Genomic DNA, 18158 nt, shown 5'->3' with positions numbered 1-18158 from the left:
AGTAATTGACAAATTACATAAAGACTTATATTTATAAGTATCAATGGTTCGCACTTAAGTTTTTAATCTATACTTAATCGAATTAAATGCATGTATATGTATCAATCTTCAGCACTAAAGTTTTAAATTTTAATCATTTTTATTTTGTTTTGATGTTGCGATGCTAATTAAATAACGAGAAAAAATATATACATTAATTTGTGATTAAATAATAATTTAAAATTATTTTACACATAAATATTAAACTCTTAAGTGACAATGAAATAATTGACCTTTTTTTTAACCAGAAGAATTTGCCTTATTACTACGTTATCTTTTTCGGAAATCCATATCTTATTTTTTATGACTAATCCATTTTTTTTTAAAAAGAATCCCTATCCTTTTTTGAAGCATGGTTTTTGTATATTTCGGCCACCAATTCGTAGTTACATTTTTATCCCTAATTTTTAAGCGATATTATGGTTTGGGTGAAGTGTTTGAGAAGGAAAAATTCTCGCAGGTCTATTACCTTAATTTTTAAAATAATAAGAATAATTGGCAATTAATGTAGTTTTGTTTATATTTTCAATATTTTGGTAACTGAAATGAAAGACAATGGTGTCCATAAACACAAGTGCTGCCCCGCTATAGCGCTGTCCGCACTATTATTCTGATAAAATTTATTGGATTATAATATAAAGAAATGTAATTACTATATGTAGACATAAAAAAAGTTATAAATTAGCAATACATCTGCAACAAAGGTATTGTCGCGTCTGTCACATTTTTATTTTGCATTTTTCGCTAAAATTAAATTTTTTTATCTTATTTTTGAGTTATAATATAAAAATGTAATTATTATATATATATATATATATAAGTTATAAATATAAGGTAAACTATATATAATAGGTTTAATTAAGTCTTTTATTTTTTTTAAATAAATTAAATTTGATTTCTTTATTTTTAAAGGTTTCAACTTGATCTCGTAAAATGAATTTTATTTGTTTTTATTTCATTCGCTTAGCTTCACACATTTTTTAAAAATACAGTGAGATTTGGTATAAAATATGACTAGATTGAATGATTTTTTTAAAAAATAAAAACTTAATTGAAACTTTTTTAAGAGGGATGAAATTAAATATGTTTTAAAAGATAAGGACCTAATTAAAACTTTTAAAAATAAAAGAATCAAATTAAACCTAATTAAACAATTTCTTGATTTCTTTCTTAGTAATTTATTCACAATAATACTTCTAACTATCTATTTTATGTTAAATTAGTTGATACTTGTGATTCTTCTATGGGATATCTAATAGTTTTGTTTTTCAAAATGTTAAGGATAAATAATATAACCAACTATTATTTAAAAACAATCATATTCTCCTGTGCACTATCTTTTGTTTCTATTTTTTATTTTAACAGTCCAGTTCTCTTTGTTTTTAATTTCAATTTAAATCAAATAATTATAAAAGCTAAAGAAACTACTCAGGTTTGTTCGAATATAACTGAATTAAGAACAGAAAAGAAACATTTTTTAAATAATTGAATTAAAAACAAAGATATAGAATTTTTTATTTTAAAAAATATAACCGTTATATTTTCAAGTTGACTCGAAGTAAAATAATATCAAAATCTAAATTCCTCCCACAATCAAAATTTTTACAAAATCGAATAGGATTTAATACCGATAATTTGAAATGTAGTTAATTTTGGATAAGATAAATGATAAAATCTAAATTCAAAATTTGAAATTTTTGTTAGAAATAAAAATCAAAATTTTAAATTTTTAAATAAAAATAAAAAATTAATTCTTAAAAGTTGATTTAAAATTATGTTGTGTTTCAATTTTTTTCCCTTTTAATTTTGTGGGATTGATTGTTATTTCTATAATTGTGAAACTCAACCCACTTTGACCTCATCGATCATTCAATTGGGATCTATTGGCCTAATGAAATCGGTTTCATAGTTGGATCGATCACACGATTCAATTGATCTATGATGATCCAACCAAATTCAGCAAGTTAGGTACCAGATCCTGATTGGACCGATCAGACACCCAACTGATTTTACAAAAATAATGGATGACCTCTACGATGTCGTCTTGATGTATCATGATTATCGATTGTTATTTTGAATTTTAGAATATATATGAACTTTTTCATACTCAAATAATGTTAGTTATATACTTATTATAATAAATACATATATAATTTTAAATTTTGATATATACTAGATTAAATGAGTCAATTACAGATTTATCGGTACAACCATTTACTCGCTATTTTGATCATGTTAATGATGGAGCTAAATTTGACAATTATTGTTGGTTCAATTCTTTATGGAGGTTCAGTATTATTTAATTATAATTTTAATAATATAAGTATGCATAATTAAATAAACTAAGATTGGACACATAACTAATAAATGATGTTTTTTCGGCTGAATAAGAACATAATAAGATCTTGTTAAAAACAAAAAAAAAATGTTTTCTTTATAAATTAAAATATCACATTTTTGCTAAATATGCATAATGATACAACATGTACGGGAGGAAGGGTGTAAGGGGTGTCAAGAACATAGAGAGAAAAAAGGAAGCTATGGAGTATAGAGACTAGAGAGGGACAACGAGAAGGCTAAAAAAAAAAAATAAGAATGGGAGTAATGTGAGGATAAAAAAAAAAGTGAAAGCAACTACTAATAAGTTAGTGAAAAGGGAAACGAAATCCAAGTAAGTGTGCGCAATTGTTTTTTTTTTTTTATCAATTTCATTTTATATATTTTTTTCTATTTTATCGTTTAATTAATAGATGCAGTTAAAAAAAGTAAGAAATAATAATAAAATTGAGAGACATAGATATATAAGAAAATGTGAAGACTAAAAACCAAGCTTCAAAATTGTATTATTATCACACATATCCATTAACAAAACTACAAATAGCGTGTGGCTAACGCCAAGTGACCAATTCCAATTGTGTTTTTCTCAATCCAAACAAACAGTTTCTAGTTTCTGGGCTATAGTACTAGGGTTTCTTCTTCTCTTCTCTTCCTCCGCTAACACATACAGTAGTACTTTTCTGCAACTTAATCTATTCTCACCAGATCAATCCAAACAGTTTTGTTCATGAGAATTAGCTCTCTCTAACCTAACTTGTTTCTTCTATATTTTAGGATGCGCTTGCTTCTATATTGTTGATCATGAACCGTCACGACCAATTTCAGAAACGTATCCTTTTCTTAATTCACCTTAAACGGATAACATTTTTGTTCGTCTTCATCGCATTGCTGTAATTTTGCAACATTCTCTTCAACTTGTATTCCAATTCCGATTCTCTACTGTCAGGAAATCATGCAGCCACGGCTTTTTTTTTTTTTTTTTTATGAGCAACCACAAACAAACTCTAAATTCACAATTCATAGTAAATGAAAGACACTTTTAGATTTTTATTTATTTATTTGGTATCATCCTAATTGGGGCCATAACATTTGGTCCCAAGTATCTCGAACAAGATTTAGTCGCACTTAAAACATTTCACTCCTCCTTAAGAGTGTATTATGTGGGATTGAACCCAGATCCTTTTCCACAGATTGTAGTCACGCAGAGTCAAACCATACGTAATGTTAATTAAATAAATAAAATATCTTCATCTATAAGAAAAGCTCCTAAATTACAAAAGATAAAAATAACTTCAAATTACATAAATAACTCCTATTAATTAGCATCAATTCTTTTCTCCCCTTCTTTTTTTGGAGATAGCTCTGTAATGGTTGCTTGAACTTAACAATCTGAAGTAAATCTGATGATGTGGGTAGATATAGGTTTCAGTGAATCGGGGCGATTTTATTTGGCTTTTCTCTTTCAGATATTTATGTTTTATCTATTCTATACTTAACTATGTGATATAGCTCAATCTCTCTCTAAAGGAACTACAGATCATAGTCAGCATCAGAACAAGGAAGATGTGGTATGTCCACTTTCTAACTCTTTCTATGAATGTGTGTGCCTTTCTCTGTTTTTCCTTCTAAATTCCATCTTTGATTCTTTCATCCCTTCAGTAAATAAGTATTGCAAATCTTTGCTAATGAAATGTCATAGTGTTGTTGGGACTGCAAAATACATTGTTTACGCACGATAACTCTTATTCTGCGTAAGAAAAACTCTAAATTGCAGTTTGGTACTTAGCATTAAGATACTCGCTGGAATTAATGAGCCAAACTTGAAACTCCCTCCTCTTTAAAGTCAAATGGATAATAAATGAAGGTGGTGAGAGTGTATAGAGGCAGAAGAATTATACTAAGGATTTTTAACGTGAAAAAAACTTCCTTGTGTGTAAGGAAAAATCTCCGGGTATCATTGGTCTTGCTCCAAGTGTTAGATATTAATTAGAAAATTAATAATAACAAGTTTCTAAGCTTATAATTATGAGTCTTATAATTGTGCAATTTTCTATTTAAAAGTTGTAAGTTACTAAGTCAAGGTTGTGAGTTACGAAGTCTTGTAATTTTCCATTAGCATTTAGTATCTTGGAATAAGGTATTAAGCATTTATGTGATTAGTCAAATGGTCACTCTATTCTAGCATAAATAGGGGATCATACTCTTGTATTTGGTGTGGCAAAGAAATAAAATCTTAGTCTTCCAACACCAAGACCCTAATGCTTGGGCCTTGAAGTCAAATTATTTACTACGATGCATAATCTCTGGGTATTTGTTTATAACAAGTGTATAGTAGCACTTCTAGTTCAGTATACCCTTCCTGACATATATCTAAAGGGCCGAGCTTGTATCTAAATGGCTAGATGTGTACATTGACCTAAATATAAGGAATTGTTTCTATCTTTTCTTAATGGCTAGATGTCTTATGATGTCTTCATATTCACTATTTTTTTTATAATGTTTCTGCAGGTTTCTATAAAAGATTGTATCTCACCGGACTTGACATCATTTGCGACCTCCTCTGGAGATGTTGCTGCTGGTTTCACAGGTGAGGCAGATCAAGAGTCAGCTGAAGATCTTGTGTTTATCCTACACCTAACTGTTATTCCTCCTAAGGAAAGATGACAAAATAGTTCCTGGTCCACATCAAATGCTGTTGATAATGATATTGATGTATCTGTCTTAGAAGTTGCTCTATATTTACAACTAACTAGGCAAAGACTGCTTAATACTAACTGCAATTACGACCACATCTGAAAATAATGTTTCACTTTCTTGTATCTTGAGCTTTTGACATTTGATTTTTAACCTATCCAAAAGCTCATGGAAATTGATTGAATTAAAATGGAGGTATATGGATATTTGGTTCAGACTTAAATTTACTAATCTATGGAAGTTATACAAAACCTAAAATTTAGATGGAGGCATTATTTTGCTTTGCATAAGCAGAGGGTATAAGAAGGATCTGATACTGTATCTAAGCAATAGTCTAACACTGTAATGATTTATAATACACAGATTCAAACAAATATTTTTTCATTTGAATATTTTTGATAGCATATATTTTATCAGCTAACTTGGAGTGTTTAAACTTTTGAGCATTGCGTTGTGTAATCAAATTTATGCCCTTTTGTTATTAGTGGGTCTCTCTATGGCACTTTTGTTGATCATCAATCTTGATTCTTGCCTTTCATAGACTGAATATTTTCAACAATCAGGTGTGCATGAATCAGAAGCCCTGTCTTGTTATTCATCAGTCTCAACTTCTGTTGGCGTGCAAAGCAAAACTGTCAAGGGTTCTGTAATTGCCAAAAATAATCCTAAATCTTCTGGTTTAATGAAGCCAAACAAGTTAAAGTCTACACATAGAAATGGGATTTTAACCAGCACGATATCTGAGACTGTGGCTGATACAGGAAAAGATATCAAAATTCTAAACAAGGTAATCAATTGGAAGATTATGATGTTTCAGATTGCTTATGTTACCACGAGGTAGCACTTGTTTATTTATTCATTTTGTGGGATGGTAGAATTGTTGCATTGATGAATACTTAGAAAGGTATTATTGTCCTTGTTTCATTGATACCCGCTTCACTTGTTTGAGATGATTTGTAACGGAAAATTTTCTCCTCGGCCCTGTTTGTCACCTCTAGTATCTGTTTTTTACTTTTATTTATTTCATTTATTTAATATACTTATCCAAATGAGAAATGGATAAAAAGTTGCATATTCTGAACTTTGTTTCAAGTGTTTTATATCTTCACTATAACTGCTGTAGAACTATGATGTTTTGATCATGTGAATGTTTTGTTTTGCAGGCTCCTCATTTGCGTTCTAATTTTCCAGCAGCCACTGCTCCAAATACATATCACCAAATAGGAAAATTTTCATCATTAGCCAACCCAACATGCCATGTTTCCCCCCCCACAAACCACAGGCCAAATACCTCTACTAACTACAGACCAACTGGGAGAGTGTCTAATGTAAATGATCGAGTTTTGTTGGGTGACAACAAATTCAGGAGTGGACAATCTGAAATGTCAATGGAGATGACTCGGGGTCCTCGGGGTCATTACAACAATTTTCTTCTACAACCATCACTTGTTAAGGATGCACTTGCAATCACAATATGTAGAGACGAATATAACCTTTCAGATTTCCAAACTGAATACGAAATTGCTAAATTTTATGTGATTAAATCTTTCAATGAAGATGACGTTCATAAGAGTGTTAAATATAATGTTTGGACAAGTACTCCAAATGGAAATAAGAAGTTGAACGCCGCATTCCTTGATGCAGAAGCTAAATTGAGACAGACAGGGACTAAGTGTCCAGTTTTCCTCTTCTTCTCGGTGAGTTCAAATCTTTGTTCATAAGTGGTCTCTCTCTCTCTCTTTTCCCTCAAAAGTGTAACAAGAAAACAGGAACTTCTTTATTGAAATTTTAGATATTGACATTTTGTTAGAGGTATCTATTCTTCTATATTATTTTATTCTCTTTCTTGAGGTTAAATTGCCTTCAAAGTTCAAAAGCTCATTATAAAAACATTAACATCAGTTTATGTTTCCTTTTATATTGATGTCCAATAATTGGCAAAAGTATAATGTTTTCTTAAATTGTCTGATTAAAATGCCAAAAACATTTATTCTATTCCAAATTATAATAGGAATATCTTTGATTTTAGGTTTATTTGTCATTCTCAATGATATCAGCTACTATATTTTTAGAATTGGGAGTTCTTGTCCTTAACTCATTATTTCTGAATATTCATAGATCCTAGATGTATTTTGTTGTGAAATCAGGTTAATGCTAGCAGACAGTTTGTTGGAGTGGCTGAGATGCTTGGACCGGTGGACTTTAAAAACGACATGAACTTTTGGAAACTTGATAAGTACAACGGTTTCTTCCCAATTAAGTGGCACATAATAAAAGATGTTCCCAACAATCAGTTTGTGCATATCATCCTTCCAAGCAATGAGAACAAGCCTGTAACTTACACTAGGGACACACAAGAGGTAATTCTTAACTTGATGGCATTAAAGTGCACCCATGTCTGCTTTTATAGAGACGGAAAAAGTAGTCGTTGCATAACCATTTGAATAGATTGTGCTGAATTTGGGCTGCCCCTGAATTATATATTGTGATTAAATAGAATTAGGATTGTTTTTTTGCACAGATAGAATTGGGATTGTAATTGCTATAAATATTGTTAGAGTTATTGACTTGATGTTTTTTAGACGTGATTTATAATTAAATTTGTAATTATCTGGCTTGCAGATTGGATTGAAGGAGGGCCTGGAGATGCTGAATATTTTTAGAAGTTATACAGCTAAGACATCTCTATTGGATGATTTTGACTTCTATGAGAGGCGAGAAAAGTTATTTCGTTCCCAGAGGAGTACTAAGCACAAGCATGCAAGGCCGGAACAGGAAGTATATGGCAATGACAATTATCAAGTAAGGTCCATTGTCTACAATAATCCTTACTTATTTCTGCAATTGGAACGTAGAAGATATGTGATTTGCCATAAGTACACACAACTGGAATATTGTAATGCTAGGATGTTATATTAGTCATTAGATCCTCCCTCTTGCATGCTCTAAAAACATTTATCTTTTTTGTGCGTTCTTATATTGAGTTTTGCCTTTTAATTTTCTGCAGAACACTGTCAAAGCCAGAGAGAAGAAAATGGAGATGCAATCGAGTGGTACCAAGCAAGGTACTCTCATCAAACATACCAAAAACCTTTCTCTCAACAACTCTGGATTTAGATAGCAAGATTGGGAGAGGAGAAAAAGAGAGCCCGATATTTATTTCTACACGTATGTAGGCATTTAAGAGTTGCAGACGCAATTGCAGTTTGGTTTGTTTAGAGCTTCTGAAGCACACGCACGCTTCCTTTTTGATTTGTGTGATATGCCGATAAGATGACCACGACAACACATTTTAAGTTTGACCAATTATTTTTATATTACTCAATGAGTTGATGTTTGCCATTGGCAAATGAGGAGGTATTTGATAGTATGGTTCGATGTCTCCAATATTTCCGTATAACTCATTGGCTTTGGTCTGTATTTACTATTTTGTTTCACGTGGATGAGCGCCCAGTTCCATAGTTGTGTTTTGTTTGGTTGATTTCCTTTTGTTGATTATTCGATTGCATTATTTTCTTAGTTTACCAATGATAAATACTACACGTTGTTTATTTTTCTCTCAAGAATTTGCAAAAATAATAAAATTTATTGATTTTATTCTTTTTAATTTCTTTAAATAATAAAGACAAATGTTAATTAGTGTCCTAGTTTAAGGAATTAAAAGAAAAAAATATTTAATATAAAAATCATAAGAGAAAGTAAAATTAAATTATGAGCGCAATCTTATGCATCCTAGTATCAGAAAAAATTACCCCTAAATCAAATGGGTTCAGCAAATCTTATTGGTAGCAAAATAAAAATCTAATTGGAATGAGATTATTTGGGGTTGAGAATTTACTTACAAAATTTAATGGGAAAACCTATCCTACTCTTTTATAGGTTATAGTGGGGTAAAATATGGTTTTAGTTCTTATATTGAAGCTTGTTTTTAATTTTCAAACTTTTGTTCATAAATAAATTGAAAGAAATGATTCCTAAGAGTTTAACATAGAGGTAAAAGTTGTTATACTTACACCATAATTAAAAAACAATTAACAAATGAATATCATCGTTTTTTTTTAACAATGTAAATCCTAGTTTGTAATTGAATGACTTATATTTATGTATTCAATTGGTGAGAAGTGAGAAGCGACATTATAAACTTTAAAATTATTTTTGGTATGGTGAGAAAGCATTAGGCGCCTTGTGTAGTTGAGTTGAGCTGAAAGAAAATTGAGAGAAAATTCAATTCAATGACAGAGAATCTGAAGCATACGGTGGATTTGGAATGCAGTGATAATAACATTAATAGGCCGTCAAAGATATCAATAATCGAGTATCCCATTGACAGTGACATTGACGAAGAAGAAGAAATGATCAAAAACCCTAGGAATGGCATTCAACGCTATTTGGTTGCTATCGAGTATATTGGGACTCGCTTCTCCGGTTCTCAGAAGCAGCTCAATGTCCGCACCGTCGTCGGGGTTCTTGAGGTAACATAAGTTACAACTTCGGATCACCATTTCCATCCATAATTACAATCTAACCAAATCAAAATCTCTTGTTGTATTGTAGGAAGCTTTTTCTAAATTTGTTGGCCAACCAGTCTCTGTGTCTTGTTCAAGTCGAACTGTGCGTATCACAAACAATTTTCACAAACAATTTACAATATATGACAAATGTTAATCAACTGTGCAATGCAATGGAAGTGCAGGACGCTGGAGTGCATGCCTTGTCAAATGTTTGTCATGTCGATATTCAACGCATCAGCAAAAGGAGGCCTGGTGAAGTGGTTCGTTACTTACTTAACTTGATAATATATGCTCATGCAGTCATGCTCATCTTGTCTTGTAATTGTATAAATGCAGTTAACTCCTCATGAACCTGCTGTCGTTGGAAGAGCTGTAAACCATTTCTTACAGGTGCTTTCCATCTGTGTGGATTCTTAATATTTTTAAATAGAATGATTTTCAACTTTATAATGTATTGCAGGAGGATTAATTAATTGTTGAATTCTTAAACAAGCAAAATTGGAATTGCAGTTCTGAAAACCCAATCTGTTTCTCAAATTCCATTTATTAGCTGATGTCACTTGAGTATATTGTCTGTGCTCAAAAGCTCTAACAGATTTTCTTTCTGGGCAATTTGATTTGATTTATTTTAGAAGCAAGACAGTGACTTAATGGTTATTGATGTTCGATGTGTTCCATCTGATTTTCATGCAAGATTTAAAGCACAAGAGCGCATGTGAGTACTCAAGAATCTAAATTTTTCTTCTAAAAGACTAAACATACATTGATTATCAATTGTCATGTTGTATATAACATCACTGGCTTTTGTAAAGTTCTATTTGATGAAAGGTTGTCATTCTTAGCTGATATTTGTTGGATTATTAATGGAGGACTTATTTGGTCCATGAAATTGAGGTTTTTCCTAGATTTTCTGAATCTAGCTACTTTTCAGTGCATTGCCGTAGAACTTTTTTGTTTTGTTTTATTTATGATCATTTGCAGTAATTGATATTTATTTGGAACTACACTATTCAGATACTTCTATCGGTTGCTGTCTGGGCCAGAGCCTTTGTCGACCTTCGAGAAAGATCGAGCATGGCATGTACCTGAGGAGCTTAGTCTTCCAGCTATGCAAGTTAGTTAACAGCTCCTTATATTTACTAGATTGTCAATCCTCCAGCTATTCAAGTTATTGATGATATCCATGCAGGAAGCATGCAGAGTTCTTGTTGGATTCCATGATTTTAGTTCCTTCAGGGCAGCTGGTTGTCAGGTCTTTTTTCTTCAATATTCCAAACAATAATTCATAAAATTCTAATTAATAAGGAGTTTTACACTTGTACCCAAATTGGAACCTTGTTTGCAATCCAGCTCTCTCTACATTCCTCTAAGGGAGGATAGGTACTGCACAGTATGCAGTGATTTATTTGACAAGCTTCACAATTATGAAGTAGCAGTTATGATTGAATTTTCATTTAAAGGATTTATTTAGTTTAATGCTCTATATACATTCTTTCTAAGTGTTTTTAGCATTTTTCCCCCCTTCAAAATCATCATTCCTGTGTTGATGTTCTACAACATCTCATGTAAAGTCTCTTTGAACTATCCATGGCATATGATAATGTAGAATTGCTCCATTCCAGGCAAAGTCACCAATTAGAACTCTGGATGAACTCAGTGTCAATGAGGTAATTGAAAGTCCATATTTTCCATCTCTAATGGATAGAGAACAACATAATAAAGTCAGTGGTGATCTTCGTAGCTGCCCCAACAACTCTGAAACTGACATTCCTCCTACTTCTAATCCTAGCATTGATAAAGTAATGGCATCAAGTCAAGATGTAGGATTTGGCAAAAGAAGGCGACATCGTTGCCTGGTGGTAACAGCACGTGCACGTGCTTTTCTTTACCATCAGGTTGGGTATCTTCCTGTTAATTGAGGCCACGAAGTTTCTATGTTTTGCGCTGTGATTTAGTCCTGGATGTTCAATCCAATCTGTTCTGAATACAGATGCTAATTCATTTCAGGTTAGACTACTTGTTGGTGTTCTCAAGGCTGTTGGCACTGGAAACTTAACAATTCCGGACGGTACTCATACCATTCATCTCTATTCACGTGTGTTATGATATTTATATTCACAAACGTTTGATTTTGTTTGGGGTTAAAAAATTTGTTTCATGATGCACTTTTCAGTTGAAAGAATTTTGAATGCGAGGACTGTTACGGCCGCAAGTCCAATGGCCCCGGCATGTGGTCTCTACCTAGGAGAGGTGAAATATGATCTGCCTACCACATAGTAGATATTTCAGGGTCTCTCTCGGAAACACTAATGCATTCAATCCAATGGACTGGATTTTTTTATATTTCCTTCCAAGTCCACCAGCAGAGGATTAATTTTGTCCCTTGTATCTCTATTAATTTTCGTTTAACATTACTCGGACTCCCATCATTACTTTTTCTTTTACTTTTAAAAAATAAAAAGAATCTTCTGCAAACTGTACATCTTTTTGTAAAAAATTTAAGAAACGCACATACCATCACATTTCCACGTCCAATTTGTACCAATAGCGCAAAAGTTAGTATTAGATGCATCTAAATGATGCGCATTCATTTTCACTGATGAGCAACTAAACACACAAAGATTATCCCTGTTCTTAAAAAAATGCAACTAAGCACACAAGTGAAAATGATTTCAACTTTAATATTTGCCAACAGAGCTTCAAGAGTTCGAGCAAATTAGCTTGATGGTGTTTGTCTAATCAAGCCATTGGCTAGCCTTTCCAAATTAGGAGATTACCATTATCAAGCCTAAGTAAAATCTTTTCACTTATGCTTCTTATAATATTAATTATATGTGTTACAAGAACAAAAAAGAAATTAATGATGATAAAATTAATTTTGTAAAATTATTATACTCTTTTATCTATTTATTTATTTTTATCTATGTAAAATAATCTAAGATAATAATTATAATGGAGCAAAGAGAGTATCATTTTCTTTTTGAGGAAGTCTATGTAATTTGTTGTGTTTGAAGTAAATACATCTTTTCTCCAAGCTAGTTAAACAGTTTAATACATTGTTTTTTGTTTAAAAATAATAAAAAAATGACGATCAATGGTTAACATTTTGCTCGAACAAGAGATTGACAAAAAGATTACAGGATAGCATTAAGCAGTAGAATTTAGTTTACTCGTTTGACAAATAGCATAATTGGATTTTGATATGTAGCTTAATGCAAAATCAAGTAGTTTCTAACGAAACTTGACCACTTGAGCTATGACGGCAAGTGGCAGGTTACTTTTACTTTCATAATTTTTTAAGTAGAACTGGTTTGAAGCACAAATTCTTCTGTTACAAAATCTGCTGTTGTTATCAAGAAACTGAGAACTATAATACACCATATAATAACGAAGGGACATCAACTAAAATATTAATGACATAGGCTGCTAGGAAGTGTAGTGAACTGATAAAGATAAAAAGCTACTCCATGAAAGTCCTTATAGCAGCGTGAATTGAACTAGTCCGAGCAGAATTTGTCTTCCGTATTAGTGAGTGTGGTCCACTCCAGACAGACTGACTATTTTGGGGGAAGAGAATTCCACATAAACTTGAAAGCTTGGGGTTTTCACTATATAAGCTCTCAAGGAGCTTACCTTTTTGCTGTTTATCTTGTGACCCCTACAAACAGGTTGAACTATTAAATACACTTATCAACTGCAAATATGCAAATAATCATACTGGCAAGTTAATGTAACTGCATTCTAGGATGTGATTTCCAGCTTGACGGGTTACGTCAATACTGATCAAACAGTGAGGGAAATACCTTGGGTTTCTTCTGTTGCGGGACTGCCACAGCTTGTCCTTCTTGTTGCTTTGTTCTATATTCATCATGTAGAGCGGTTGCATCACCAACATTTGATTTCTCTGCCAAGGTTCCACCATGTTTTAAAGTTTCATTCATCTCTCTCTTCTGACTGTTCATTTCAATCTCTTCCTCATCTTCTTCCTCTTCATTCTCCTCCTCCTCCTCCTCCTCCTCCTCCTCCCCCTCCTCCTCCTCCTCCTCCCCTTCCTCTAGGCCATGATCATCATTGTCATCATCATTATCAACATCAATGCTTGGATGCTTTCTCTCAGAAGGGCTACACTGCTTCTCACTAATCTCCATCTTTGCCACCTCTCCTTTCTCTTCATCAACATCTCCATCAGTGCCGATAGATTCATCTATATTTGATGACGAATCCTCACCACCGGGACTCTCTACTTGTATTGATTCCTTAAAACAAGGCAGTAAAAAATTATTTAAGTCATTGTCCACTTATTATACATGCTAGCCAATGCTCGGATTTAATAATGTAGATGCTTAGATTTCTTCAATGCTTGTACTATGACCCTCATTTTATGTCTGGGATTCAGATGTTACCAAAGGTAATAATGGAAATCAAACAGGAGAATATCACCTTCATGCCACATAAAAAACATTGATTTATGATAACTGGCATAATAAATTGCACCAAGGCAAGAGATATAAAGCCCAGCCCAACTATATTCTTTTCAATCATTTTCTAAATAAGTTACAGCATAATAACCATGAAGAAAATATCAAATCAGAAAAATATATAATAAGTAAATCTGTTGCAGTCCCATCATTTCAGTTAGGAATTTTACCAGTGAGACATGATATATATACCCTAAAACTGCCTCAAAAAATTGCCAGACATCTATCCAAAAGATAAAGTGTAGGCAACAAGCCATTAAAATACCTCATTAGCATGCTTATCACCACTAGATCCAAAATTGCCTCTAGCAATTCGAGCATTCTCTTCCCGTTCCTTCCTACGTCGCTTTAGAACACAAATAGCACATAAACAATCATGTTTATGGTGTCTTCTGCAAAATGAAAAAAAATTCAATGAACCATTATCCATTAACAATTCTAATCATCAATACAGTGGAAACTTAAAGGAGGGGGGAGAAGAGTTAATAGCAAGGTATCCCATGTCATGAACTCATCATTATTGATATCTGTTTTAGAATTACATTTACAAATGAACCAAAAGATACATTTTACAGAACTTATCCAAAGGAAATGCAACTCCCAAAGTAAACAAAAGCTTCTCTTCTCCTCTATCCTACTTAAGATTTATAAACCACCTTTGAGAAAGATACACTATCAGACAGAATCAAATTTCCATGAATAAGTATTAGTCTACAATTACAATCTACTTGTAAACTTATATTGTTCACTTAACCATAATACACAATGAACATTATCAACAAGTGATTTCATTCAGTTTACATGATAGCAACACAGTCATTTCCATTGTATGAACAATTAATACGTAAGGAATTATAATATAATAAATAGGGGGTTTAAATTGCAGTTTGGGAATACACACCCATGACGCTTTTTTGTCTTCTGCTTCAATTGACCACCCTTCCCTGCTTTTCCATCACCAGACAGTGCAATGTCTTCTGCTGAAGTCCTCTCTGTATGTGATTCATAATGAAAGCATACACCCATATTGCTATCAGAATACCACAGTAAAGTATTTTACATAAAATGAAAATCATCTGTTTTCAGAAGATTATGTATGCAAAGTAATGTTTTACATTCGTGGGGTACAGTTATGATAAGTTAAGATAAGATATTTGGTTGCTTCAGAAGGAGCTTCCCAGATTGTCTCCAATATATTTGGATACCTAATATCGAATGCTGAGTGGAACAATCTGGGATGAGATGAATGTAATTAAATAAAAGTATCATACTGTTGTTTGGATATTTTACAATGGAATGGAGGACAGCTTCCACTCCATTGTATGGGAAGTAATTGGAATGGTTAGTGGATTAGGAAACAATACCCCATACCCCTCAAATTTGGAGGAAGTAAAAAGAAGTATTGAATAGATTCCATTGGGTTTTATTCCATTCATCCTATGTTAAACAATACATAGGGTCTAGTAAAATATTAAGACAATAGTCAAGATGAAATAGAACTAATTATCATTTATTGCTTAACTAAAATTTCTCCATTTAAAAATTATAATATCTATCATTTATTGCCTCCCTCACTCCTCACCCTGTCCACAGAAAAAAACAAAAATATAAAAGAGGGACACAGAGAAAGACAGGCAGAGAAAAAAACTACACATCAACTAAGCCTACTCAAGCTTTTTCTTCAAGCAGAAGATTCATCTAAAAAACATTTGTATAACAAAAAAAAAAATATTACAAATGAAAGTATAGATACAAATTTCCAGACATACTTCATGCAAAACAACAAATCCTGAGAAAACAGAGACAAGAGTTACATAGCTAAATGCTTTATATCTTTCATCCTTGCAATTTGCAAAGGAAAAGGGAAGGATTGTATTTTAATATATATAAATATACATAGATGTCTCACCCTTGGTCCCTTTTGATTGTTCACTGTATAGCCCAGCTGCAGCCCAGTACTTCATAAAGTTTTTCTTTACTCGCCTCATAAGATCCAAGATATAGTCACCCTTATTGTTATACTTGTAACAGTTGTCCCAAATGTATTGAACATCCTTAAATACATCCTCTGAATTCATATACTTTTCATTCTTTTCAAGATTGTTGCATATAGTTCCAAAATCCATTGGTGTGTCTATGATATCGAAATAGTCCTGGTTCCAGACAGCATTATGACATTAGACACAAGTAATCATTTCAAGAAAATGGTTCCATGTTTTATGATAAATCGATGGAAAAAAGTTAGTTACTTACAGGAATTCCCAGAGCTTCAGGATTGACAGGAACATTGAAGGGTTCAGCTGCATCCATTTTCATTACCTTCCTTATAACCTGTGTAGAACAAAGCAAAAATGTATTATTATAATTGATTGATAATGGAATGCTTGGAAATAGCAAAGAAAATGAAAGGTCCAACAGACCACTAAGGAAGCATCCAATTCCTGCTTATTATTATGTTGAGTGGAAGCTGAGAATGTCTGGTGGTTTGATGAAGACTTAATTTTGATGCTAGCAGCTCTCTTAGACAGAGTACTGAGTTTCATATCAGGCAACAAATTTGCACTATCTTCCATTCTCTCAGTATCGCTTTGTGTGGGAGTGGGAGCATCAGATGAGGTGGGTTGGGAGTCCAGTAATTTAGGTGTCTTGAGCTTCACCTTAACACGCCCAATAGCAGCCTTATCAACAGAACCATCAGGATTTATGTTGGCAACATTGTAATTATGCTGCTGATCCGTCCCCGTCGAAGAAGGTGTGTCAACTTCCATTCCAGAGTGATCTTTATCATCCAACCCAGAGGTTTCTTCTTCCTTAGAATTAGCATTAGCACTACTGCTTCCATGGTTAGTGGTGCCTTTTGCCTTCCCTTTCTTATGCCCACGCTTGCGTTTCATCTTCTAACAAAATACGACCTTGCTCTAAAACAAAGTTAAGTAAATAAATCACCACACTCTGTATTTCAAGGACATTAACGAATTAAAAACTTAAACAAAGTACTAAGCACAAAAAAAAGTGTGCTTTTTTAATGTTTCCCAAGGACAAGTCCATGGTTTGAATGGAAAAAGTGATAGTTTTAGCTAAATGAAATTATGGAGTAAAACAATTAAAAGATTAAATATTTGCAGAGAAGGGAACAATTTGAAATTACACACACAGTTGAGCAAAGGAATGAAAATTGGATTGAGAGGAAAGGGATGAGATTGTTCTGTTCTGTTGACTCTCTCTGGCTCCGGCAAGTGACCACGGTGACTCTCTCCGGCGTTCAGTTTGAAGACGACGACGACCACGACGCCGCCATGGAATTGCAATGGATCCCTTCCCTTCTTCACTTCCGCTATCTTCTCAACTTCTAAACGCTTTGTTTCATTAGGATCTACTCTCGCCCTTTCCCTATACACACTAAGGGTGAAAGAGGAAGTGACCAAATTTAAGATCCATTGCATGGTTTGGTTTAATTCAATTTTTATAATTTTTATTTTTGAAATCTAATTCAATTTAATTTAATTTATTTATAAATGATTTGATTCGATTTAGGACAATCTTTAACTTATTTAAATTTGACATTTTTTGTTGTAATTGTTATTTTTTTATACATGATTCATTCAAATATTCAATACAGATATAATAATACAAATTAAAATAAAATATTCTTCAACAAGACTCATTATAATAGTTACTCTAAATCATAGTTATTTCTTATAAACTAATTTCTTGTAACCAAATTTGTTGAAACAAATAAACAAAATATGATTCATTCATATTGTAAACATGAAAAAAAAATATGAAAGTAATACGTTAACACGTTCCAACACTGCTCGTCTCAATATTGGCCAAACCATTCCAGAAATTTAAACACAACCCATTAAGACAAAAATTAATTGATATTTTATACAAATATAACAAATGAAATAAGAGATTACACGCCTCGTTCATTCTTTCCTGCTTCATTTATTTCCTTACCCGTCATTAACATTTTGTTTAACATATCTAAGCCAATTTCGGGCTTCAACGGTAATGGGGCTCAAGGAACGACCAAATGAATATAGAATCTTACCCACTATACCAAGTGCAAACTCAACGATGCATTAGATACAAGAAT

At 32.5% G+C, this 18158-nt stretch overlaps 3 protein-coding genes across 9 annotated transcripts; 2 read left to right on the top strand and 1 right to left on the bottom strand.

Moving 5' to 3' along the window:
• The first annotated feature begins 2891 nt into the window (after positions 1-2891).
• Positions 2892-8551, top strand: LOC100800887 (YTH domain-containing protein ECT4). Of its 5 annotated transcripts, none has more exons than XM_006598738.4 (9): positions 2892-3048; positions 3151-3205; positions 3886-3944; positions 4885-4963; positions 5634-5857; positions 6234-6767; positions 7218-7430; positions 7693-7877; positions 8078-8551. In XM_006598738.4, exons 2-9 carry the CDS (start codon positions 3178-3180, stop codon positions 8244-8246), a joined length of 1491 nt encoding a protein of 496 aa, XP_006598801.1. In that variant the 5' UTR covers positions 2892-3048; positions 3151-3177; the 3' UTR covers positions 8247-8551. The 5 variants fall into 5 exon arrangements, with proteins under 5 accessions (XP_006598801.1, XP_014624446.1, XP_006598800.1 ...); XM_014768960.3 differs by having other exon boundaries at positions 2893-3048; positions 7693-7872; XM_006598737.4 differs by having other exon boundaries at positions 2911-3205.
• A 640-nt stretch (positions 8552-9191) lies between these two features.
• LOC100799818 (tRNA pseudouridine synthase A-like) lies at positions 9192-12056 on the top strand. Of its 2 annotated transcripts, NM_001255248.2 has the most exons (10): positions 9196-9542; positions 9625-9681; positions 9764-9841; positions 9918-9971; positions 10214-10296; positions 10596-10695; positions 10771-10833; positions 11204-11476; positions 11589-11649; positions 11755-12056. In NM_001255248.2, exons 1-10 carry the CDS (start codon positions 9303-9305, stop codon positions 11856-11858), a joined length of 1113 nt encoding a protein of 370 aa, NP_001242177.2. In that variant the 5' UTR covers positions 9196-9302; the 3' UTR covers positions 11859-12056. The 2 variants fall into 2 exon arrangements, with proteins under 2 accessions (XP_006598748.1, NP_001242177.2); XM_006598685.4 differs by lacking the exon at positions 10771-10833 and having other exon boundaries at positions 9192-9542.
• A 757-nt stretch (positions 12057-12813) lies between these two features.
• LOC100813884 (bromodomain-containing protein 4B) lies at positions 12814-17495 on the bottom strand. Of its 2 annotated transcripts, none has more exons than XM_006598735.4 (8): positions 17212-17495; positions 16480-16977; positions 16313-16390; positions 15969-16212; positions 14961-15051; positions 14325-14451; positions 13385-13837; positions 12814-13239 (listed from the first exon to the last, which is right to left on the bottom strand). In XM_006598735.4, exons 2-8 carry the CDS (start codon positions 16951-16953, stop codon positions 13042-13044), a joined length of 1665 nt encoding a protein of 554 aa, XP_006598798.1. In that variant the 5' UTR covers positions 16954-16977; positions 17212-17495; the 3' UTR covers positions 12814-13041. The 2 variants fall into 2 exon arrangements, with proteins under 2 accessions (XP_006598798.1, XP_006598799.1); XM_006598736.4 differs by having other exon boundaries at positions 17208-17479.
• Between the last annotated feature and the right edge of the window lie 663 nt (positions 17496-18158).

Source organism: Glycine max, chromosome 16 (assembly GCF_000004515.6).
Source record: "Glycine max cultivar Williams 82 chromosome 16, Glycine_max_v4.0, whole genome shotgun sequence".
In the NCBI taxonomy this organism is placed as follows: Eukaryota; Viridiplantae; Streptophyta; class Magnoliopsida; order Fabales; family Fabaceae; genus Glycine; species Glycine max.
This window is presented reverse-complemented; position numbering and strand designations above follow the sequence as displayed.